Raw genomic sequence first — 25,509 nt, 5'->3', positions numbered from 1 at the left:
TGGCTAATTTATTTATTAATTACAACTATAATAAAATATAAATAAATCATATAAATAACAGCTGAATGAAGCAATACTCTACATATAAGCGTTTCACAGAAGATATTTATTAGTAGAAAGATGCAAGAAAATGATTGAATTACTCAACACTTTTCTTTTAAACCGACTGCAATGCTGAAAGCTTTCGAGATTCCTAAGCGCATTCCTAGTGCAGTAAATTCCAAAGTTATATTTTCGCCTGTAGTCCATGCAGAATACCAAGGACGTTTGTGGCTCTGTGAGAGCGTATAAGGCAGAGCACGTAGAGAGCATGGAACATTGAAAGGCCAGGACAGTGACATGAGTATCGGTGCCGTGGCGAGCCATACGTTATTCCACGAATGCATAAAGAGGCCTAAACGCTCTTATTATCGAAAAAGCATCGGGGATAGCCGCGCACTGTGAACGCAAGATAATGCATTCGGAGGTTGTCTGTAGCTTCGAGTCGCGTGTTTCGAGCGATCGAACCGTTGCCTGATGGATGGAGACGCGTATCCACTATACACCATTCTTCCTCAATCCCGTTCCACCGTCTTCGTCGTTGCCTCATCGTCTTCCCTCTACGCACACACAGATGTCCCACGCGGGTCCATCTTCCTCGCGTCCCGTTCCTCTTCTTTCAATGCTTTTCGTAGCACAAAAGTAACCCCTCGGACGCAGGACAGTTTCGATCCCCTGCGTCCACGCACTCGAAGATGGCTAATGTGTTGTTGTGAGTTCCATGGGGCTGAGTGACCCACTGAAAGCACACCGTCTAATTTTGGATCAGCTATGATTTATCGTGCTCTGTTCCCGAGGATTGAACAAGGATTACGGGGATCAAAAACGCGCTTACGAGCAATCGTGCGATAATTCGAAACCCATTGCAGCTGTCGAGGAATCGTGTGATTCTTCGATGATCGCTAGGTTCCGTTCTTCATCCTCGAGAATCCTAAATTTCATGAAGTTGTACATCACACCCAGCTCAGTAGCAAACTATTTTTTGCTGAGAATGTTAGGCCAGTTAAGAGTCGCTAAGGGGACCGTGTGTATCTATCTTCTGATGATTCCAATTTTTTAAATTTATTGAACCACTTGCACGGACCAAATGATGACTAGGTTGCGTTCTTCCTCTTCAACTATTTTCGAGAATACTAAATTTCATGAAGTTGGATAAGTTGGAAGACTATTAGAAGATTATGAACATTTTCTTCGGTAATTTCGCTTATCATTTTCTTCTTCAGGCTGTTTGAAGTTGTTTCTGAACTGGATTGTGTGAACTGAAGGGTTAAACAACGAGATGTTGGAAGCTCGAGAAAAGTTGGAAGACTATTAGAAGATTATGATCATTTTCTTCGGTAATTTCGCTTATGATTTTCTTCTTTAAGCTGTTTGAAGTTGTTTCTGAACTGGATCATGTGAACTGCAAGGTTAAACAACGAGATATTGGAAGCTCGAGAAAAGTTGGAAAACTATTAGAAGATTATGATAATGTTCTTCAGTAATTTCGCTTATGATTTTCTTCTTCAGGCTGTTTGAAGTTGTTTCTGAACTGGATCATGTTCTTCGGTAATTTCTCTTATGATTTTCTTCTTCAGATTGTTTGAAGTTGTTTCTGAACTGGATCATGTTCTTCGGCAATTTCGCTTATCATTTTCTTCTTCAAGCTGTTTGAAGTTGTTTCTGAACTGGATTGTGTGAACTGCGAGGTTAAACAACGAGATGTTGGAAGCTCGAGAAAAGTTGAAAAGCTATTAGAAGATTATAATCATGTTCTTCGATAATTTCGCTTATCATTTTCTTCTTCAGATTATTTGAAGTTGTTTCTGAACTGCATCATGTGAACTGCAAGGTTAAACAACGAGATATTGGAAGCTCGAGAAAAGTTGGAAAACTATTAGAAGATTATGATAATGTTCTTCAGTAATTTCGCTTATGATTTTCTTCTTCAGGCTGTTTGAAGTTGTTTCTGAACTGGATCATGTTCTTCTGTAATTTCGCTTCTGATTTTCTTCTAGATTCCGTTCTTCCTCCTGAAGAATCCTAAATTCCATGAAGTTGTATATGACATTCTCTCCAGTAGCAAACTATTATTCGAATGTTAGGCCAATTGAGGCTCGCTAAGGGAACCGTGTGTTTCTATCTTCTGATGATTCCAATTTTCTAAATTTATTAAACCACTTGCACGGACCAAACGATCACTAGGTTCCCTTCTTCTTCCTCAACTATTTTCAAGAATCCTAAATTTCCTGAATTTGTACATGACACCCACTCCAGTAGCAAACTATTATTTGCTGAGAATGTTAGGCCAACTGAGGCTCGCTAAGGGAACCGTGTGTTTCTATCTTCTGATAATTCCAATTTTCTAAATTTATTGAACCACTTGCACGGACCAAAAAATGTGTAGAATGAGCCAATGAAGAACGACAGGATTCAATAGTAAATAACCTTTCTTCTGGAAATTATACAGTCGCTGTCTCGTGTGCCGGAGAAGCTGCGAACGGTTCAAGGTCATCGAGCATTCCAGGCACGTACGTCAATATTCCGTCGGTCCGCGAGCTCGCATAAAAGAGACGAAAGAAGGAGAGCCAAGTGCGACTTTCGTTGCCTGTCAACGGCTACAAAGTGCAGAAACGGTGGGGGTTGGCGTCGGCAACGACGAGAGGCGTTAATTGAATTTGGGTTCGTGTGGATTATTGTGAAGCGTTTAAAGCGGCCAGAAACAAACCTATTTGCGTCGGGGAGCTTTCTCGTGGAAGATAACAAATGATCCACGAGGCGGCCGGCTCGCAAACTTCGGCATAAAAGCTTCACCGGCAGAGAGAACCCGTCGTTCTCCCTCTCTTTCTCTCCCTGTTCGTCGAGGGATCGGGCATCGTTTCCTTCTTCAACCCCCTTTGCTGTTCTTTCGTTCGTTTTACCCGCGTCGCCCCCCCTCCGTTTCACCGACACGCTCTTCTCTCAGGGAAACCTCTCGCCGTGCCACGCGGATTGAAAAGCAATAGTTTTTCAATCTATTTATAACTGTCCGCTTCACACGGCCAACGCGGAACCAGAATGATCTAATTTGATTAGACCGCTTCTTCCTTGTGCTCTCTCCTTTTCTATTAAAAGTAAACAGTGATATTAGATCTAGCAAACAGTGGATGTTGGAAAGTATTTGACCTCGAAGGATGTTGCTGTTATATGTTGTATTTGATAACGTGAGAGATAGCGTAGATTTATTATAACACAACAGGATTATAGATTATGGGATTGCGATATGAGAACAGTTTCTTCAAACGTACGAAGAGAACGGCAAAGACTGAGATCAAATTTCCCTGAGAGTCGCAGCGCCACGTATTGAACTCTCTAGAGTTCACAGATGTCTGGGAAAAAGTTAATACACGTGAACGTGTTTAGAGCTGTGTTGCGTCAAAGCGACGATGGTTTTAAGTATAGAAGCGTCCACAAAATGTCACAACTTTCAGGGAGGCCAGCCATTAACACCTCAAAACAATGATACAGATCAAATCACAATATCGTCAGTCGTCAGTCAGCCCACACTTTGCTGTTGTCTGACTAGCCCATTCCACCCACGTGATCCACGTACGTCGACAATCCGAAAAATGGATCGGCTCGCAACGTCCGAAGTGTCTCTCTTTCCTCGCCTACTGTTCTCTGAAATCATTTGGTCGATTCAGAAGAAGCTCGTCATGGCTCATAAATACAGAGCCGGTCGCTTTGAAAATGATTGCTTGGCAGGAATGTTCGCGGGACGAGTGATGATTCGAACGTGTAAGTTGTTTATCAGTGGAAATAGATCCGGCTTTGCAACGCGGATTTAACACGGTCGACAGATCCTAGTGCTGTGCTGTCGGACGTACGGTAACAGGTGGATCGCGTAACGACCAGAGCGGATGGAGGCGAGCATCGAGCAGGACACGGCGTTTTCCTCGTCGCGGAATGTCGACAGGTCATTGATTTTGCGATCTTTGGCCGGCGATCGGCCGCCAGCTGCGAAAGCACCGAAAGGTCACAAATCAACCGGGATAGGGTCTGAATGACGCAAAACACGCCTAGATAAATTTAAATCGCGCGCACCGACCCGGGCCGAGTCTCTAGCGTTTTCGCGATACCTCCGTTGCGTTAGTCGCGACTGGCTAAGAGCCAGTCGTCGATGTGGCCCGACCTGATCCCTATCGTCCACGAGGTAACTGACTCCATGCGAGGAACCCTTTACTCGAATAGTTCTTACGGTAGGAAATATGAGGTTTCTGGGAAACGATGTGATCTCCATTACAGAGATTGATTATGCAATTGGGGAAGCTTCAGAGGAGCAGTTCTTCGGAGGATGAAGCTTTGTACAAACGTGGAACCACGGTGGCACAATTACGTGTATAGTTTAGTAATTTTCATTATGATTACCTTTCTTTCGCATTTTCAAGAAGTTCCTGAAGTCGTTTATGAACTTGATTATGTGAGGTAGAAGTTGAAGAATTGTTAGAAGATTATGGTCATGTTCTTCGGTAATTTCGCTTATCATTTTCATCTTCAGATTGTTTGAAGTTGTTTCTGAACTGGATCGTGTGAACTACAAGATTAAACAACGAGATGTTGGAAGCTCGAGAAAAGTTGAAAAACTATTAGAAGATTATGATCATGTTCTTCGGTAATTTCTCTTATCATTTTCTTCTTCAGGCTATTTGAAGTTGTTTCTAAACTGGATCATGTTCTTCGGTAATTTCGCTTATGATTTTCTTCTTCAGGCTGTTTGCAGTTGTTTCTACAAGATTAAACAATGAGATGTTGGAAGCCCGAGAAAAGTTGAAAAGCTATTAGAAGGTTATGGTCATGTTTCTCGGTAATTTCTCTTATGATTTTCTTCTCCAGATTGTTTAAAGTTGTTTTTGAACTGCATCATGTGAACTGAAAGGTTAAACAACGAGATGTTGGAAGTTCAAGAAAAGTTGGAAAACTATGAGAAGATTATGATCATGTTCTTCGGTAATTTCTCTTATGATTTTCTTCTTCAGATTGTTTGAAGTTGTTTCTGAACTGGATCATATTCTTCGGTAATTTCGCTTCTGATTTTCTTCTTCAGATTGTTTAAAGTTGTTTTTGAACTGCACCATGTGAACTGAAAGTTTAAACAACGAGATGTTGAAAGCTCGAGAAAAGTTGGAAAACTATTAGAAGATTATGATCATGTTTTTCGGTAATTTCACTTATCATTTTCTTCTTCAGGCTGTTCGAAGTTGTTTCTGAACTGGATGTGATCTATAAGATTAAACAATGAGATGTTGGAAGTTCGAGATAAGTTGAAAAGCTATTAGAAGAGTATGATCATGCTCTTCAGTAATTTCGCTTCTGATTTTCTTCTTCAGGCTGTTTGAAGTTGTTTCTGAACTGGATTGTGTGAACTGAAGGATTAAACAACGAGATGTTGGAAGCTCGAGAAAACTTGGCAAACTATTAGAAGATTATAATCATGTTCTTCGGTAATTTCGCTTATCATTTTCATCTTTAAGCTGTTTGAAGTTGTTTTCGAATTACATCATGAGAACTGAAGGGTTAAACAACGAGATGTTGGAAGCGCGAGAAAACATCAGTTCACTGTTTTGCAATATTTTCATTAGCAATGGACGACGATTCGAGGTTGGCTCCAAGACATCAGACACGTGCTGCAAGAAACGAACACCAACGGAGGGTTAGTTTTTTTTCACAAGATAGTCATAGTCTACCATCTGTTCCATTTCTCTCCATATGCGTTTTGTAATTATCAATTACACAACGATTTCTTTATCGATCACGATGTCGACCATACTTTCATAATGAAATATTCGTGACTATTTATTATTAAGAGAATGATCCCTTCGGGACTTTCGTTTCTCAGCTAAGAATTGTGTTGGAAGCGCTACGAGAGAAAAGTAAATACCGCAGGGTTGAGAGACGGGAAATCGGATTTCGACTAAAAATACCACGCTTTCCTTCTTCTAAAATTTCCACGTATACTAAATGGAAAATAGAAATTCCTGTTTTTAAACCTGACAAGAGAACCAAGACCAAAAGGGAAATAAAAAGAAGACGAAAAATAAAAGGCACGCGAAACAGTTAGCCGAGTATCCAAGAGTCGAAACAACGACAACTTTTTAAGAGGCATTATCTCGTTGACTCGGCCCTGAGATCTTGAGGCCGTGGACCACCTAGGCTTGAAAGATGCAATCGTAATTGCATAATAGGCACGATAAACTGGCCGGGTTATTTATGAACCTACACTCTTCTTTTGTCGGCCGTGTCAATGGGGAGCTGGGATTTGAACGGTGCTGGATGTGTTTCAGTGGATCGGGCCACGATGTCGGGCCCGAGTAGATTTTAGATTTACATCGTCTTTGTCGTCGTGCCACGCGGTACTTCAGTCTCTTCTTCTTTTTCTTCCTCTTCTCTTTCTCGTTCGGTTAATCTCTTCGGTCGAGGATTGATGATTTATAATTTCTCCGGACTCAGATTCCTGTTCGTAGTTATAAATACTTGTTGTTCTGGCGTTCGCCGCGTTCAGGCCTGATTTTCGTTGATAAACAGTCGTTGCTCTGTCCGATAGCTCTCATCGACCATTCGAAACGCTGCTTTAGGGAATATTTGCAAACCTAACCTCAATGTTTGATATACAGCGCGGGTCATAAGCGTTAGGAAAATATGATACGAATGAAATAGTAGATTTATAATAAAATAACTAGGAAGAATAAATATTCTAATGCTTATGACTGACAGTGTATTTCGATTAGTTTCTCTTCTTCTTCTCCGAATTCTTCTTTAAAGAAGGGCGCCATATTGGCACTCGCATGATCCATCGTATGATTATTTTTAAATATAAATAGCTAGGTAAATATTACAAGCATTCCACTTTGGATATTACGTATGTCTTCGCACTTCTTTATCTTCAAATTTTCCTGAAGCACGTAAAAGTGCTCGGTCTACTCAGGAGTCACGATCATCGTTAAATCATACTGTTACTTCGATCGGCTACATATTGCTCTCCGCATTTCCATCGTTATCGCTATCATCGTTGTTAGCCACGCCAGTTCCTATCGTGTAACGTACACTCTATAGAGTTCTTCACTTTGCAACGGCCATTTTGAGAAAATAGAAGCAATCGCGTCGCAATGTTTGCACCTTATCACTCGCGCCTTCTTCGGAGTTCTAATTTTTTCTTTTCTTTTTCTTTTTTTTTTTTTTCTCTCTTACAACGAAAGCTGATTCTCTGGCCGAAGGCCGAATTCCACGACGTTCTTTCCGTACATTCCACACGGAGGTTTTCGTTTAATGAAATGCAAAGCATCTCTTGCATCGCGTAGCTCAACGAGCGCTGGATTTTTTGTCTACGTTTTCGGAATGCGCAGCATTCGCGGTCGCGCTTTCACAGAGAATGTTCGTGCGTCAAGAATGGTCGTTTTGCATGTTAACCATAAGACCTGCTTTGTTACTTTCAGCTCTATTTATATAAAATGCAGCGTTGCACATGGCTACATGTTTGCATCGCTAATTTGTCCAGCAATGAAAAGTTAATAAAAAGTGACTACGTATATGAATAATATACATTCAATAAAAAATAAACGGAGCACGGTAGAACGATGTTAAATTGATGCAATCATCGAACATTTTTTCGAACAATACGATCGTATGTCATAAGTGTTAAGGATAATCCATGTGAATATTCTATTATTAATACAATCTATAATTTACTGTTTAAATATTCCTGCCATTTCTGCCAATTGTATACTTACACTAAATATCTCGTACAGAGGTTAGATAAAATAATCGAGACACCCCTTATATGAATAGACATATGAGACATATAAAAGGTGTTTTCATTATCTCGTTCAACTGCTACAACTTCCGCATACGTTTCCAGACTTGTTCCAAACTTCACTAAAGATAGCCAGATCTCATTACAATGCTATTGGGTTGGCAACTAAGTGACTGGGGATTTTGTCTATACCACCTAATAACAAAATCTACAGGCTCTTAGTTATTAACCTAATACAATACATTTTCGACTTTCGCACGAGAAATCGCCCACGATTTTCGATACACCGTAGTTTACGAATCGACAGCTTCTTCCATTTGCCCTTGTAACTCGTTTCATAATTGTTTCTTCCTATCGTCCTAAAAATGGATAATTGTAAAGAGGGCGTCGAAGAAATAATCGTATTTTTGGGTTAGCAACTAAGCGATTGCAGATTTTGTCACTAGTTGGTAATGACAAAATCTGCAATCGCTTAGTTACCAACCCAATACAATACATTTTCGACTTTCGCACGAGAAATCGCACACGATTTTCGATACACGCTGTAGTCTTCAAATCGACAGCTTCAGACCGAACTGTAAACAATTATCTGATTAAATAATAAAATTATACAAGTTGGATGAATTAATCGATATGTAAATGCTCTCATAAACGATGTGTAAAGAGTTTCATAATTGCTTTTTCTATCGTTCTAAAACCGCATAAGTGGAACGAGACAGATAAAGAGGGCGTTGGAGAAATAATCGTACTATTAGGTTAGGAACTAAGTGATTGCGGATGTTGTCAATACCACGTAATGACAAAGCCCGCAGTCACTTAGTTGCCAACTCAATAATACAATTTCAAATGTAAAACTCACGACGGATCTAGAATCAAACACACGATAAAACTTATTAAACACGACATAGTACCACGCCATAATAATTTAGTTATAATTCTCAATGAGAATCGATCGTAAAATTCTTCCAAATAGAAAAAAAGAATGTAAAAATTTCAGAACTTGTTTTCTCGTATTCTTCGAATATTCTTATGAGCTGTAGATGTGAATATTATAATGCAGATTAATATTGAACGTTGTAAAGTTCACGAACGACAGAAGAGATTGGTCAACGAAACACCGAGGGTCGACTAACAATAAAGTTTCCACTCACTCGACCCATAAACTTTTACAGTTTCCAAGCATCGGGCAGACTGAGTTGCTCGTTATCATTAGGTCGCGAAACGTCGATGGTTTTATTGCTTTCCTTGGAATTCCACGATCGATCGGTCAGATGGAAACGAACGATAAACCGCCGCTACTCGCTAGTCCTATCAGATAATCGTTTAGATGCATGTGGCGGCGAGGGTTAACGGTGGTGAGTATTCTAAATATACATTCGTCGAGTCCGCTGTCGACCAGAGAAGCTCTATCATGCTTGCGCGTAGAGCTCGCGACGGTTGTTGGAATGCGACACGCGGCCGTTTCAGATTCTGATGCTGTTCGGCTCGCTTAATCGAGCAATTCTACTTGTGCGGCTCACCAGTTGCTCGCCTCCTCACCGATAGTGGCGCGGCCAGCGCGATTAATTGCACGTCCACCGAGATAATCCCGCCTTCCTTTATGCGGATATCTGAATCACGTTGGATGTCCGTACGTTTGATCAAACGGCGCTGCTTGGCTTTTCGCAACGATAGACGTGGTACTGATGGCAATAGGTAGTTTAGAGTAAAAATTACACGAATTGTGAATTTTGCTTTGTATTTTTTTTTTTATTAAAGTATAATTATAAGATTTTGAAAATTATATTTTCTAAATGATTTTTTTATTCATCTTAGGAGTGTTAATTTTTTTAACCCTCAGCGTTTACATATTGATTAATTCATCGAACTTGTATAATTTTATTGTTTAATCAGTTAATTGTTTAATCGTTTACAGTTCAGTTTGATCGTGTTGGTGTAAATTTTATATTTGAAATCTGCGAGATGTTAGTATATTTCTAACTTTCCAATATGTTTCCAATATTATGTAAATTTATTTTTATTGACAATATTGTTTATTATGGCGACAAAATTTTCATTCTTTAACCCTCTGCACTGGGAATTTTATTTCAATTTTGTTGGCAGCAGCTGCCAACGCTTTTAAGTATTTTATTTGAAATTTACTTTAAGTGAATTTCTTTCTTCCTTTATTTATTTAAACTGTCTTATTTTTTAGTTAAAAATTGATCATACTTAGAATAACTTTTTATTGCAATTTGCATATAGCATGTTTTCTGTAGAATGACACTGATATTTCAGAGTTGATAAAATACATTGCAAAATTGAGATTGTTTAACAGGGTAGAATCTTCATTATCAGAATATCAATTAACCCTTTGCACTGGGAATTCTATTTCAATTTCCTCAGCAGCAGCTCCCAACGCTTTCAAGTATTTTATCTGAAATTTACTTTAAGTGAATTTCTTTCTTCCTTTATTTATTTAAATTTCCTTATTTTTTAGTTAAAGTAAATTATTCTTGCATTAGAAACTTCGTCATTAAAGCTTGATATTATCAGAATTTTCTGTAGATGACTCTGATATTCCAGGGTTGATAAAATACAGTGCAAAATTGAGATTGTTTAACAGGGTGGAATCTTCATTATCAGAATATCAATTAACCCTTTGCACTGGGAATTCTATTTCAATTTCCTCAGCAGCAGCTCCCAACGTTTTCAAGTATTTTATCTGAAATTTACTTTAAGTGAATTTCTTTCTTCCTTTATTTATTTAAATTTCCTTATTTTTTAGTTAAAGTAAATTATTCTTGTTTTAGAAACTTCTTCTATTATGGTCAGGAATAGTTTTTTATTGCAAGCAATTTGCATACAGCATGTTTTCTGTAGAATGACTCTGATATTCCGGAGTTGATAAAATACAGTGCAAAATTGAGATTGTTTAACAGGGTAGAATCTTCATTATCAGAATATCAATTAACCCTTTGCACTGGGAATTATATTTCAATTTTCTCAGCAGCAGCTCCCACCGCTTTCAAGTGTCTTAAAAAATAATAGAATTTAAATAAATAAAGGAAGAAAGAAATTCACATAAGTACAAAATAAATACTGTTACTCACACTATTGTTATATTTTCCAATCTTTAAGCGTATGATGTATCTCGAAACAATTTGCAATCCTGTTTTTCTTTTCACAAAAAAGCTGCGACTGACAAAGGAGCTGCTGAAATAAAAACTGATATCGAGTCACATCGACATAGCAGTGCAAAGGGTTAAGGGTTACTTAACGATCACCTTAAACCAGTGCAACCCCCAATACTGCACACCAAAAATCAGCTGTTTAAACAATCCTCATCCATCGAAGATTTTGTTTATACGTCGAACTAACGATGCCACCCCCGATCACGCTGTCACGAGAGACACAGAAAGGACAGCAGAACCAAAGGAGAAGGGGGTCTAGCGAGGTTATCCCGGTCACGCGTTAGTCAGGCTGAACCAGCCGATCTGTCAGTCAGTCCGGTCAGGAACAGTCTCGATGCTGGCAGCCGGTGACACGTTCGGTACACAGGCTCGGCTCAGTGCGAATACACGCGCCGCGAGGCCCGTTCTATTAAGAGCGAGCCACGAAAACGCTAGACGACACGAGGTGACACCGAGATGCCTGACACGACACGAGCCTGCGCTTAGCGCGCAGTCTTTCATTCTACACCACACCGGTTGCCTTGGTGTCTTAACAGCACCGACAGCTATGCGACTCGTTGACCCTGTCGTTATTTCGCTCTTCTCCCCTATGGGCACGTCAAACATTTTTACGCACTGAGACTCCCTCGGTGACGCTCGATGGAGCAAACTCCCGATTTTCTTCGGGAATTATTATTAGGCTAGACGCTGCTTTTTGCTTCTCCAGAGAGTAAATCTTTCAGAGTCTGCAGACAGTTTGCTGGCTTCGGGTGGTGGTATTTTTTATCTTCCAAGAAGTTTCAATCGACTTTGATTCATTGACATATTTGTTATGATTGTGGGTGTGGCAGTACTCGACAGCAAATACCGCCACTAGACATTAACTATAATTGCACGACGATAGCGCAGTGGTTAGCGCTTTAGGTTACGAACGTTCGGGACCCAAGTTCGAATCCCGCTGCCCCGTATCCGATATTTTTCTTCCATAATACAAATAATTAGAAGTAAATATAGTATTATAGACCCCCAGCAAGCAACATCTACAGCCAACTAACAACAACAACTATCACGGGCTTTAGTCCCACTACATGGGAAATTTTAAGCTACAAAATGCATAAATGTGCGAACATATTGTAATAAGACACTTCGAGTTATGATAATTCTCCTGTTTAAAAATATTGAATCTCCATGAATATCTTCAAGTTAGTTATTTCATCTAACTAGCAACGAATGCAGTCTTTGCTAAGACTGCTAAGATTGTGAATAACATTTTTAATCATATTTTATTTTCATATATTCTTCCTCTTAATTGAAGAATGTAAGAAATTTGTTATTCGTGCGGATGATAACATAAAACGTGTTCGTTTGTAACTCTTGATATTTGCTATCAATGTGGTATTATGCTAACATCTGCAATTCCTATAATTACCAACGCCCATTGCAAATTGCTGAGAATTACGATTCTCTTCTTGCACGACCACGTTTCATCGCCGCTTCCTCCCCTTTTCTTTTGTTTATGCTAAGCTATCCGGACGTCTAGCGTAACACAAAAGCGAAGGCTTGCAGCTGTTGCGAGTGGTAAGACACACATCGTTGACGGTCCGTATATTTTGTCATAAGATGCTCGATGAGTAACGATAGGAACGATACAAACGTAATTAAAGTTGTACAAGCCCCTATCCTTATTATTCGCTATTTTTCTGATCTACTAGTAAAAGTGAAACAAAATGAAAATAAGATGATAGCACATGGTGTGTCTATCATAACAATCTAATGAAACTTGCAGTATGAGCATAACGATGCCTCAAAACGAACACGATGATTTATTGAGAAAGGGAAAAAGATACATATGATACTTTGCATTTGAATTTCAATAAAACTGAAAAAGCCATTAATTAATATGTAACGACATTCGACACCAATTTGCGTCGAACGACGGCAGCGCAACGGCTAACGCCTTAAGTTACGAACGTTCGAGACTCGGGTTCAAATCCCGGCGATCGTAATCCGATTTTTTCGCACTATCGCAACAAAGTAACTAACATTTACAGCTGAAATATTTATTAACACACATTTAGGATCTGACCAGAAACACACTTTCGTTCCGAAGAAAGAAATGAAGAAGGGAAAAGGAAGAAAGAAAGAGAGAATTTTAATAATACAGCGCGAATGCAAAGAAGTAAAACGCTTAATGCACTATTCAGAGCGAAAGCAATTGCAGAGAAAGATTGATTGCCAGTAGTTAGCGGAGATTTTTTCGCCGATTCATTCGTGTTCGAGAGATCCGATCTGGCCTCCATTAATAGTAACACGCTCTCGTAACAAACGCTTAATAAAACGTTGTTCCACGGCGATTCGCGCCAGCCAGTTTTTCTCTAATTACCGTGATACCTTGCTCACTCTAAGAAGGAAAAGAAAAACAACAGGCACGCGTGTCGTTAATTGCTTGCCGCCTTTCCGTTCGTTGAACTGATCGCGATTCTTCGTCCGCCCAGCGAACAGATTTATTCTTTCGCTAGGGAAACCCGATCGGAGATGTCGTGTCTTACGCCCACACCCGTTCAATTATCGTCGTGTGATCCGGCAACCAGCTTAATTTCGCCGGTTATTTTCGGTGTTCGAGATAATGTTACGAGGAAAAGCTAGTCTCGTGCTTTTTCGTTCGCCTTCTTTGTCTTGCTTGTCGTGGAATAAAATGATTTACGTGTTTACGTTCGCGTGGACCAAGTGTTTCTCGAGGACCGACAGTCAGCTATATATGACAAATGGGGCAAGATTTTGAATAGTAAATGCACATTTTACACAATTCGTATATAGAATTTCAATTGGAATGGAAGATTGCTGTATTATAAACGTTTCAAATTCTATGTAAATGAAATACTGTCAAAAGGACTCGATTGTTCAATTCAAATCTCCTCGTCTGAGGTAAATCAAAGAGCGATAAAAGCTGATCTATACTGTTGAGAATTTTGGATCTTAATAGCCGAAATAATGGTATAGGAACACTAAATTTACACTTAGAATTTATATTGGAATAATTATATATTTATCTGATAAACGATTTCAAAGATATTCATCGATACACACTTGCACGCGTCTCAGTTTTTTCCATACCAGACTGTTAACCGACTGAACAGTTCTACATTCCTTTGTTTTCGAGATGCCGCGCACACACATACACTTCCACTAATATTCACATACAAGTATCACTACCACGCAGCTAACCTAGTCTAGCACATAAAATTATACATATCTCAATATATACAGCGAATGGGAGGAAGTTTCGAAGAATATTAGGTTGGTATGATCCTAGTTCCTACATGCAAAGTTGGTACGACTTCTAACGATGCTCTTTTGTTTTGGCGTCCACCATCTGTTAATTATCTGAGTGCATCCAGTGTGTTCATATGGCTGTACATGGTGGTGAAATACAAAATATAAAAACTATGCGAATCAATTAAATATCGAACTCCAAAACCTATTTAATAACAATAAGATCATCTTTATATCTGTATAGAAATTAATTACCATTCATACACTGGAATTTAAAGAATTTACATTGCCAAATCTGATAATTCAAATTTGCACATAAAACAGAAAAATGCTCAATCGTCCACGTTCTAACCAAATTTTCTTGCACAGAGGCGAGTGAAAGAGCACTAAAATAACTGAAAAAAATAGATTACTGTCCGGCAGACAATATTACAACAGTTTTGCGTGTTCCAAAAGGAAGGAAGGACGGTCGATCGCGAGTCCGAAACAAACGAAACGAGGCTCGACTTTCACCGGGACCCGCATTCTTCCGTCACACAGGCCGGTGCATCGACGTTGACAAGACGCGGCTAGCGATTAATCATCGCGTCGTGCGGGAAAAGAAAGAAAGTTTTAGCCCCGTGTATTCCAGTCACGGTGGATCGCGCCAGTTCGCCGCCGTATCTTTATCACCGACTGATAATGGATCATTATCCAGCTCTCTTTGTTCCGCCGGTTGAACGAACCCGTGGCCGAATACGAATCCGCGGACGCATTCACGGATTATTCAAAAGGCGGTCCTTACTCTCCCCCTCTCTCTTCTCTCTCTCTCTCTCTTTCGGGCTCGTACGCGTGTGCACGCTCGCGTCAGAGTTGCTGCTAGAGGGCTTTGTTGTTGCAAATCCTTGGTCGTGGCATTCTTTCACAGCATTGGCCCGATGCGACGTGGACGAAACGCGCGGACGAGTCATTAATCATCGGTGGCGGAGGATTTAGAAAAAGCATCCGACCGGTGTCCTTCTCGATGACACAGCCTAGGCACAGCTTGTTCTCTGGCTAATAGTTTGATACGCGTTTATGCCGCACGCGATGAACCGTGATTTTATTGTTCGATCGACGCAGCCATGTTTTTTTTTTCTCGTTGCTTTCCAGTCGCGCTTTTTTACCGACGGTGCATACATGAAAATTCAATAAATTAATTTATATTTATATATTAATTAATTATGTTATAATCTATTTATATTGTCCGATATTGTTTGTTGTATGGGGTATGTAATCTTATTGTATTCTTCAAATCTCGCGATAAACACGCGTTTCTATAAAATAAGAAATTTGTAATATTTTTAGACACCAATGTACGATTGAAAGATGGAAAATTATGGATATTGACAGTGATCTTTTTATGCATTTAAAAATTTGCAAAAGGTAAGAAGATGCGATTGGATGTAAAATTATTCAGAGAACACGACAGAGTTAAAGGACGCAGTGGATGATATGTCGCGTTCGTTTCGTTGTTTAACAGAGACAATGTGGTACAAGGACATGAAGGGAAAGTTCGTATTCATTGAATAGCATTTAACAGCATTGTCAGATTAGGGATTAGAGAGCGCGGAATTTTACTTGTTCAAGGTTATTTCTTTAAGATACATCAGGTAAAGAATTCTTTTGTTGTTATTCATTCACTTTAATGTTAGAGATTGGATAAGAATATTTTTTGAAATTATACTGAACAATAGATGCTAACACATATTCAATGATTATTATGACATATAGACTGATTTGCAAGTAGATGGATATACCAAAAATAACAACTAATCACTATGCTTGTAACAGATTCTGAATGCGGTGATTATCGGCTTTGGAATCTTCAGCGTCGAATCAACTACTTTCAATTTGCAATCGCTTTCAACGCTACCATCCGATCGGTCCAACTCCACCTCCGCATTTAATTTCCAAATCTCCCGTGCATCGTCACCATCAATAATCTCCGCCCCCGTCTTCTGGATGTTGCTTCTTCTTACTTCCAAGTCCATCTCGAGTATTTATATTTATCATATTTATTATTATTCATATTTATTATTATTCATATTTATTTATTTATTGTTTCTTCATATTTATTCTCCATATATCCCCATTATTCTGATTAATTGGGAAAGTTTTCTAGTTGAATAGTTAAATTTTTGTGAAATTTATGTAGCAACCAGTAGAAGAATATTTCTCTTCTTTAGCTAATCGCAGCCCTCATTTTCTGGATGTTGCTTCTTTTTATTTCCAAGTCCATCTCAAGTATTTATATTTATTTATTTATTTTTTCTTCACATTCATTCTCCATACATTCCCATTATTCTGATTATTTGGGAAGAGACCAATAATCTATTTTCTAATTGAATAGTTGAATTTTTTTGAAATTTATGTAGCAACCATTAGAAGAATATTTCTCTTCTTTAACTAATTACCGCCCCCCGTCTTTTGGATGTTGCTTCTTCTTACTTAAAAGTCCATCTCAGGTATTTCTTTTTACTCAAACTTTTCAAATTTTATTTCTTCCTCTTATTCTAAAAGATTGATATTGCAGGATTTTTTTCTTCACATTTATTCTCCATATATTCCCTTTATTCTGATTAATTGGGAAGAGACCAATTATCTATTTTCTAGTTGAATACTTGAATTTTTTTGAAATTTATTTAGCAACCAGTAGAAGAATACAAGAAGAAGCTGAATGACTGAAAAATACATACACTGTCTATTTGATTTGAACGTTTCCCATTTTGAATATAACTTAAAATTTGATTGAAATATAATTATCAGTTTAGACCTGCTAATATTTAAAAACTTCCAAAGCAATTTACCTAATTCCCTGAGCCCTTTTTCCAGGAAGTTTCTCAATTCTGATTAAAAATTCTGACCAAATACATACTAAAAAAAATTCATTTGAATCAATTCCACTTACAATTTACCCAAACATATTAAATTCCTACCAACTCCTATGCCAATTAGCCTCCACTATAAATTAATACATTTTGAATTAACTTAAAATTTATATACAATTAACAAGCTAGACTTGCTAATATTTAAAAACTTCCAAAGCAATTTACCTAATTCTCTGAGCCCTTTTTCCAGGAAGTTTCTCAATTCTAATTAAAAATTCTGACCAAATACATACTAATTAAAAAATTCATTTGGATCAACTCTGCTTACAATTTACCCAAACATATTAAATTCCTACCAACCTCCTATGCCAATTCATTGCCATTTTATAATACAAACTAACATACCAATGTCTCTGGAGTTAACATCGTACAGTATCGAGCTACTCGCGTGAGGATATTTCGAGCGTGTGGATGGCCAAGCGGATTGTCTCCACGCAGCGCCATAGGGCGTATCGACGTCAGCGGGACATGGCTGGCAATTAATCACCGGAAAGGATCCACTGCGAGGATCTACGGGAGGAGCACGCTGAGTGTCCCTCGGTGCCCCGTTCGGCGACGTCGGTACGCGTGCCGGCTTTATAGTTCGCGCGTTCGACTGTCGTATAATAATGAGCCAGCCAGAAAAAGGAATTCCGTTTGGCCGTTACAAAACGGCTAGGTGCGCGCTGGATAAACGATATGCGGGTCCTCTCCAGTCGGGCTACTATTTATTAAAAAGTCAGCTCGACGACGTGCTACATCGGGAGGAAAGTGATAACACGCGGCTCGAAAGGTTCGGTCATTAAGCTTCGCTGGACAGGAGGTGCGTCACTGGAAACCTTCCTCTGGAATCTCCAAAAGCAAGTTGATTTCCTCGTCAACGAGTTTCCACGCGAACAGCATTTATTTTCTGTGAGAATTCTGCCGGATGAAAATCATAGGTTTTGGGGGGTGGTCGGCTTAGATCTTCAATTTTTAATTAACCAAAGTTCTTACAATTTTTATTTAGATTTTTGTAAGAATTTTTTGGAGGATGAACGTTGACTTGGAATTTTTTAATTATTCGTTAAAATTAATAGAAAAATAATTTTTTGAATTTTGATGTTTCACATAAATTAAGATTTTAATTTTGACTTTGTAAGAATTTTTTGGACGATGAACATCACTTGGAATTTTTTAATTATTAATTAAAATTAATAGAAAAATAATTTTTTAAAGTTCAACGTTTCACGCAAATTGAGATTTTTATTTAGATTTTTGTAAGAATTTTTTGGAGGATGAACATCACTTGGAATTTTTTAATTATTAATTAAAATTAATAGAAAAATAATTTTTTGAAGTTCAACGTTTCACGCAAATTGAGATTTTTATTTAGATTTTTGTAAGAATTTTTTGGAGGATGAACATCACTTGGAATTTTTTAATTATTCGTTAAAATTAATAGAAAAATAATTTTTTGAAGTTCAACGTTTCACGCAAATTGAGATTTTTATTTAGATTTTTGTAAGAATTTTTTGGAGGATGAACATCACTTGGAATTTTTTAATTATTCGTTAAAATTAATAGAAAAATAATTGTTCGAAATTTAACGTTTCACGCAAATTGAGATTTTTATTTAGATTTTTGTAAGAATTTTTTGGAGGCTGATCATTGACTTAGAATTTTTTTAATTATTCGTTAAAATTAATAGAAAAATAATTTTTTGAAGTTCGACATTTCACACAAATTGAGATTTTTTATTTAAATTTTACATTTAGATTGAACATTGACTTGGAATTTTTTAATTATTCATTAAGATTAATAGAAAAGTAATTATTCGAGTGTCGACGTTTCACGCAAATTAATATATTCTTGGTCAAAGTATTTTCTTAGAATACCACATTTCACATGCTTTCCCACCGCTTAGAAAGCCTGCTTTTCGCGCACGTGACCATGCACAACAGCCACATTGCCGTCCCTGAGTGAGTCGAGCTCTCCCTTGCACACTGCTATTAATAGCCCGCTCATTATCGCTGTAAATGAGCCGATTCTTTAATATCCGCATTGACATGGATCTATGATCACCGTGAAGGGAATGGGGTTGTACTTTCGATCCGCTTAGCACCTGCTGGATTCACTGATCCAAAACCATCGATACGCTTTTGCTTGTCAGTATCGATTAATAGAAAGAGAACAGGTAGAAGTTGCTGCAGCTTGTAAGTGAATTCTATTATCTTCCATCGGTTCTAGTTCTCGTCGGTCACCTTGTAAATCAACCTTATCACATAGAAATCTAACAACGAGATGTATATTAAATGACAGGAATCGCAATGCCTGAGAAGCAATGCATAAATTTCATCGATCAGGCTTCCTGAATCGATAAGATTACGCTAGCAACGATCAACGAGACATGATTCACCTATTTCATAAGGAGAGTATCGAGCGTTATTGTAATTGGGATATTAAAATGTTAGCGGTAAATCGGCCAGTTTAGCCGCGAGTCGCTGATTGCGTGGCTGGAAAAGCAGAAGTAACAGGTTATTGGTATTTAAAGGCGACCTCGAGATTTCTCCTGATGCTCGTTGCCCGAGCTATTCATTACCGAGTCTTTTGCAACGCACAGAGGATAGGTGTAATAGGCGGAGTATCGTAATAACAGCGTTGCAAAATTATTTATGGCTCGGGCGTGCTGAGCAAATAGGTAAAACAGCTGCCAAGTGACCAGTTCGCGATCCGGTAGCCACGGTCGATGTATTAGCCGCGACTCGTTGAAATAATTAACGAAGTCGTGAAGCGTTACACGCGTTCAGCCCAGCTATTATGCATCGTACGTACGCGTTTCATCCTCTTTCCCCTGTTCCTTCTTTCTGCATCGTTCGTGCGTAACGCTTCGATACATCGGATGATCATGGGTCTTGTCGCCTTCTCTTAGACTTCTGTTATGACACGTTCTTAATTCGACAGGTCAATCAATCTGATAGAAACACTAGAAACACATGATTGCTTTTAGCTGATAATCCTATGCAACCTGTTGAAACTAAGTTGATCGAAAGTGGTGTCACTTGATTGCCACTCATGGTCCTTCCACCTAATGGTCACCATGATCATGAGAAACCACCATTGATAAGTAAACTAGTAGTAGGTAACCTAATCGAAGCTCAGCCTTGAAAATAGGTTGCAAGATGCTCATTTACTTAGGAAGCTTCTCAACTTTCCATAGAAGGATCTCAACGATCAAACAATTAGGTACAAGCATAAGAATTATGTAATGATCAAACACATAATAAAACACTAGAAACACATGGTTGCTTTTAGCTGATAATCCTTTGCAACCTGTTGAAACTAAGTTGATCGAAAGTGGTGTCACTTGACTGCCACTCATGGTCCTTCCACCTAATGGTCACCATGATCATAAGAAACCACCATTGATAAGTAAACTAATAGTAGATAACCTAATCGAAGCTCAGCCTTGAAAATAGGTTGCAAGATGCTCATTTACTTAGGAAGCTTCTCAACTTTCCATAGAAGGATCTCAACGATCAAACACCCAGGTACAAGCATAAGGATTATGTATTAATCGATGGATATATTTGTTTGGCAGGCACGGTGAACGCGAATGGCGAGGTGAAACGACAGAGGACGTCGTACACCAGGTACCAAACGCTGGAGCTGGAAAAGGAGTTCCACTTTAACCGCTACCTGACGAGGCGGCGTCGCATCGAGATCGCGCATGCCCTTTGCCTGACGGAACGTCAAATCAAGATCTGGTTCCAAAATCGACGGATGAAGTGGAAAAAGGAGCATAAGATGGCTAGCATGAACATTGTTCCGTACCACATGTCGCCGTATGGCCACCCTTACCAGTTCGCGCCCCACCCAGGCCAGTTCGCTCATTTGGCCACATAGGACGAGTTCTCGCCCGCCGAGCTCGGAGCACACGCTGTCCGGTTCCCCGGGATGTACGGCGAGCAGAACTTCTAAAAGGCTTTTTTCCTGTTCTCGGCTCGGTCGCCGTCACCAAAGACTATAGCAAGTCTCGCGTGACTTGGCGGCCCGGGACACTTCACTTCCAGTAGGACACGTGGTGAGACCCGACGAGGTCTGACACAGGCCACCGATGCCTCGACGGATTGTCACTCGTCAAGCAGAATTTCTACTTCTCTCTTTCTTTTTATTCCTTATCCCTTTTCTTTTTTTTCTTCTTCTTCTTCTTCTTCCTCTACCCGGGCTTTCCGTCGTCTTCTCCCATCGTCTTTTTGCTGGTATTCCGAGTACTGCACGCGCTGGCGAAGGAACGCGTTGCGTTCAGACGAAAGGGTTTTAGAGTTTTTATCACGAGGAACGTCGACCTGACGTGTTTGAACTTTAAGAAACGAAACTTCCTGAAATTCATCCTCGTTTTACCATATCTTATGGTACTTTTTGTTACACGATCGGTTGGAATTCGACGGTTCGTCGGTCTGTGCCTGTGTCCATCCATAAGATACTCCGTCACAATAAAACTATTTGAAGTTGAAGGGAAGCCAAAAATTTTCTGCAAAGCACGCCGTGCGCCCGATTAAATGGACTGGACGCGCTCCGAGGGGCTCTCGCCGCGGCTGGATTACAAACGTACCGATGCTGAACGCGGACGAGGAGCCACCTCAGCGGGTGAGATAAAACCGCATCAGTAGTTTTTAAGGCTTAGAAATTAGCGGTCTAAGAAATTAATTAATTGAGCGACTAATTAATTAATTATCTTGTCTGGCTGCGCACTGTTCCGCATCTCTGGGTCTATCCAAACCCTCCTACTCCCCACCCCCTGGACCCCTTATCCAACCTGTGCACATCGTTCCCTATATTCCGAATACGAAGGAGAAACTAAAAAAAAAAAAAAGGAAGAAAGGAAAAACAGAGGATGCGCTGATGTACTTACTTAACTTCTTGTTTCTTCTTCCATTTCCTCTCTTCTCTTTCTGTTCTTTCGCTCGTTCTCGAAATCTATCTCTCTGCGAGGGTGCGTTCGTCGATGGAGATTCGCGGAACCACGCAGTCTCCATCGACGTACCGCGCAGTTTCTATGTGCACGTTAAAGTCTCTACTTCATAGTACGTAAGGTGCCTATTAATACTCGAGCCTATTCTCTGCCGTTTTTCGATAGAGGCTGCTGACAATTTTCAAGGTCCGCTCGGTCGACACGAAATAAGTCGCCAAATCGATGCGACAAAGCGCATGTTAACTTTATAGCGAGTAAGAACAGCCGATAGTTAAGAACAACCTGTTGTATCGAACCTCGTTTGCTATACCGCAGTTCGTTAAGCCAAATCGATCAGAAAAGTATCACTGCTTTCCTCTTCAATTTACAACATTATAAATGTACACATCTAATACACCAAGTCACTTGTTTCACACGATATTCCATGTTCCTCTTTTTTTTTTTTCTCTTTCCTGGCGTCACTGTTTTTTAAATGTATGTTTCTTTACTTTCTATGTCTTGATCGAACACAGCCAATTTGTCGAAGGTAACACTTTATGGGTTTTCAATTTTCGATAGAATATTAAGAAGAAATCGGTGAGCAGCCGAAGATAACAGCAAACTCTCTGTAAATACCGCGGTCCGTGTTTTTCTATGGCAGCTAACGATCGTCGTTTCAGAACAAATTACAATATGAACTGTTCTTTTCTACGACGATAACTTTAGGCGTAGTACGCGTGCGATTCAATCAGAGCAACGCAATTTCGATACGGAACCGTATGAAGTCGAGTCTCGTTGCACTCGCAGAATTCTCGCGTCGCGTCGTTGTTTATAATAGTTGCAAATGTTCGGTGCATTATACATACGATACAATATTGTTCGAAATTGTACAAGGATTAAAGAATGTACAACTTTTCGTCTAGAGGTAATAGATATTTCCAAATCAGCTGTTCACACGTACATATGTGAGATAATCACATTCGCGTCCGCGCATGCGTTTGCCGTTTGCTTGCGCGGTCGCAACTGCGCATAGCGACGCGACGTCGCGTGGGATACGAGCGAATGAAGCGGAGTTCGTACAGCGAAACGGACGAACCGATAAAAAACGAGCAATTGTCCTTTGAGGAAGAGAAGGAAAAGGAAGAGGAAGTGGAATAGAAAGATTCCTCTACTTAATCGAACAAAACGGCAGGTGTATAAATGAATTTAGATAATGTGTTCGCGGTCGTGGTGCGCGCACGTTCGTGCGCTCGCGTTAATTGGTTTATCTTGTGATACGAAGACATGAAAAAAAGAAAAGCTATAATTAAACGAGGAAAAAAATAAGATAAACAGCTAGCAGTCGCTCCGTGCTTAGTAAGATGTCGTGAACTGCGTAACTTTATGCGAAGCAAATTCGGAAGAATACAGGGATCTAAAAAAGTATATATTATCGATATTTAGAGAGAGAGAGAGTGAGTGAGAGCGAGAGAGAGCGAGAGAGAAAAAGATTACAAATGTAAGGTAAAAGCGAACAAGGCGGAAAGAGAGATGTAAGTGTAGGCTATAATGTTGAATTGTACATAGCTATTGAATATATGGCAACACAATATTGAACGACGTTATTATCGTACGAGGCGTTAACGAACGAGCCGATTCCTCGACTTCTTTTGCACTCGATAAGCGACAAAAAATTATGTATCCGTGCTTCGTGGAACGTAATTGTTTGTGATATCTGGCACAGATGCAGGATACAAGTTATTCGAAGAACGAATCGAAGCATATTTCCTATGTTGCAGAATCTTTCGTTATCGCCTGGTACTTTATATAGGAATATTTAAAGAAAAAGATAGTGAGGATTATAATAGTAATTATTATTATTATTAATATTATTACAATGATTATTGAAATTATTGACATTATTGCTATTATTCTATTGAGAGTGAGCCTGTTGCTAATGACTTGGTCCAGTGTTAATATTGTATTTTATTTGTTTCGTTATTATTATTTTTTTTTTTTTTGTTGTTCACGCCGCGTGTCGTACACAACACGTTCCGTACCTATGAATGCAGAGTTCGGTTTTTCGCGCTCTTTAAGGGAAAAGAATCCGTTGTGAATGGGAGACGCGGAACGCGTGTCTTTTCGACGTTCGTCGTTTTACTTTCTTCAAGTCGACCGCGTCGTTCGGTAAACACGCGTCGCCGACTCCGTAGAAATCGAGGATGAAAAGAAACAGTGGTCAACGAAGCGAATAAGAAGAAGAAGCCTATTTACTCGTCAGGTGCGAAGGATGCGTTCTCCACTTTAAATTAAGCTCAAGTATTACGTTCGTGTAGCGTCAACTCAAATGTTACTTCATTCCATGTAATATACGTAATAGTCTAACTAAAAATACCTACTTAATACATCTACGTAACCTAGAGCACCGTACGTGTAAGGTCGCATAATTATATAATTTAAATTGTAATTATTAAATGATATGACGTACAGAAACATACGATCGTTATTCATTACCTGATAAGTCTGATACATTAAATTCATTATACTAATTATGGCTTCTAAAAGCCATCGTATCTTGCAATTACAGAGGCAAGAAGTCATTCAAGGTCCAATACATAAACAACCTATGAAGCGTGCTTCAGTCATATTTACTCGTAAACCTTGTACATTTGGTTAACGAAAAATATTAAGATCGCTTAAGGAAAAAAATACTTTCCCTCCGAGTGCAACAATAATTATTGCGCATTACGAGATACCAAGCGACTTAACTGTCCGATAACGCAATCCTGAATTACTTTTAATCGGTGGAATAACACGACGCAACGCATAAAAATTGTGTTAATTACGGCGAGCTCGTAAAACGATAATTATTATGTTTACAATTATGGGCGATAGGACGAGGCCAGCCGTTGCTGAAATTCCAGGCCGTGATAACATTCGAGTCGAAAGATCGAGCGATGCCCAAAGGTTATCGGACCGAGTGCACGGGTGTACACGCGCATTTTTCTTCCACCGTAATAACGTTCCATATGTGTAGATGGATCGTCCTCTAATTGGCCACACGTTTGTTGAGTTTTCATTTCAATCGTACGGAACAACGGCAATTATCGATAATAAGGCTGGCTGATTATATTTCGCCGCATCAGAAAATAATAGTTTCCCCGTTAACATTGAGACGAGTCGAATAATTGAGGTTAGGTTTAATAAGGGATCGCATCGATGACAGTAATGGCGCGTATTCGATCGGTGAAAAATAATTTCGTTTTCAGCTACCTACCTTGTTCCTTTTATTTGTCCAGTATCAACCATTCGTCCAATAAATTGAGTAAAAGATAATTTATACCTACGAGCACCACTTGGACGAGGATCGAGAAACTGGTAGAGATCGGCGATCGTGAGCGGTCGAATCCGCTCGAGTAGCGCGATAAGATCGCGTGACAACAGCGGGAGGTCGCGCGTGATAAAGCAGTCTCACACCCT

The 25,509-nt window shown here is 39.3% G+C and overlaps 1 protein-coding gene across 1 annotated transcript in view; it reads left to right on the top strand.

Moving 5' to 3' along the window:
• The window catches only part of LOC132915490 (homeotic protein Sex combs reduced), a 219,472-nt gene extending 194,948 nt beyond the window's left edge, over window positions 1-24,524 (top strand). The window contains exon 3 of the mRNA XM_060975342.1: window positions 20,698-24,524. Within this exon, the coding sequence (XP_060831325.1) occupies window positions 20,698-21,002 (305 nt within the window). The 3' untranslated portion in view covers window positions 21,003-24,524. The remainder of the gene's footprint in view (window positions 1-20,697) is intronic.
• Window positions 24,525-25,509: the final 985 nt, after the last annotated feature.

The sequence above is a fragment of the Bombus pascuorum genome, chromosome 17, assembly GCF_905332965.1.
Source record: "Bombus pascuorum chromosome 17, iyBomPasc1.1, whole genome shotgun sequence".
Taxonomy (NCBI): domain Eukaryota; kingdom Metazoa; phylum Arthropoda; class Insecta; order Hymenoptera; family Apidae; genus Bombus; species Bombus pascuorum.
The sequence above is the reverse complement of the archived record's forward strand: the minus strand, read 5'-3'. Positions and strand labels throughout refer to the sequence as shown.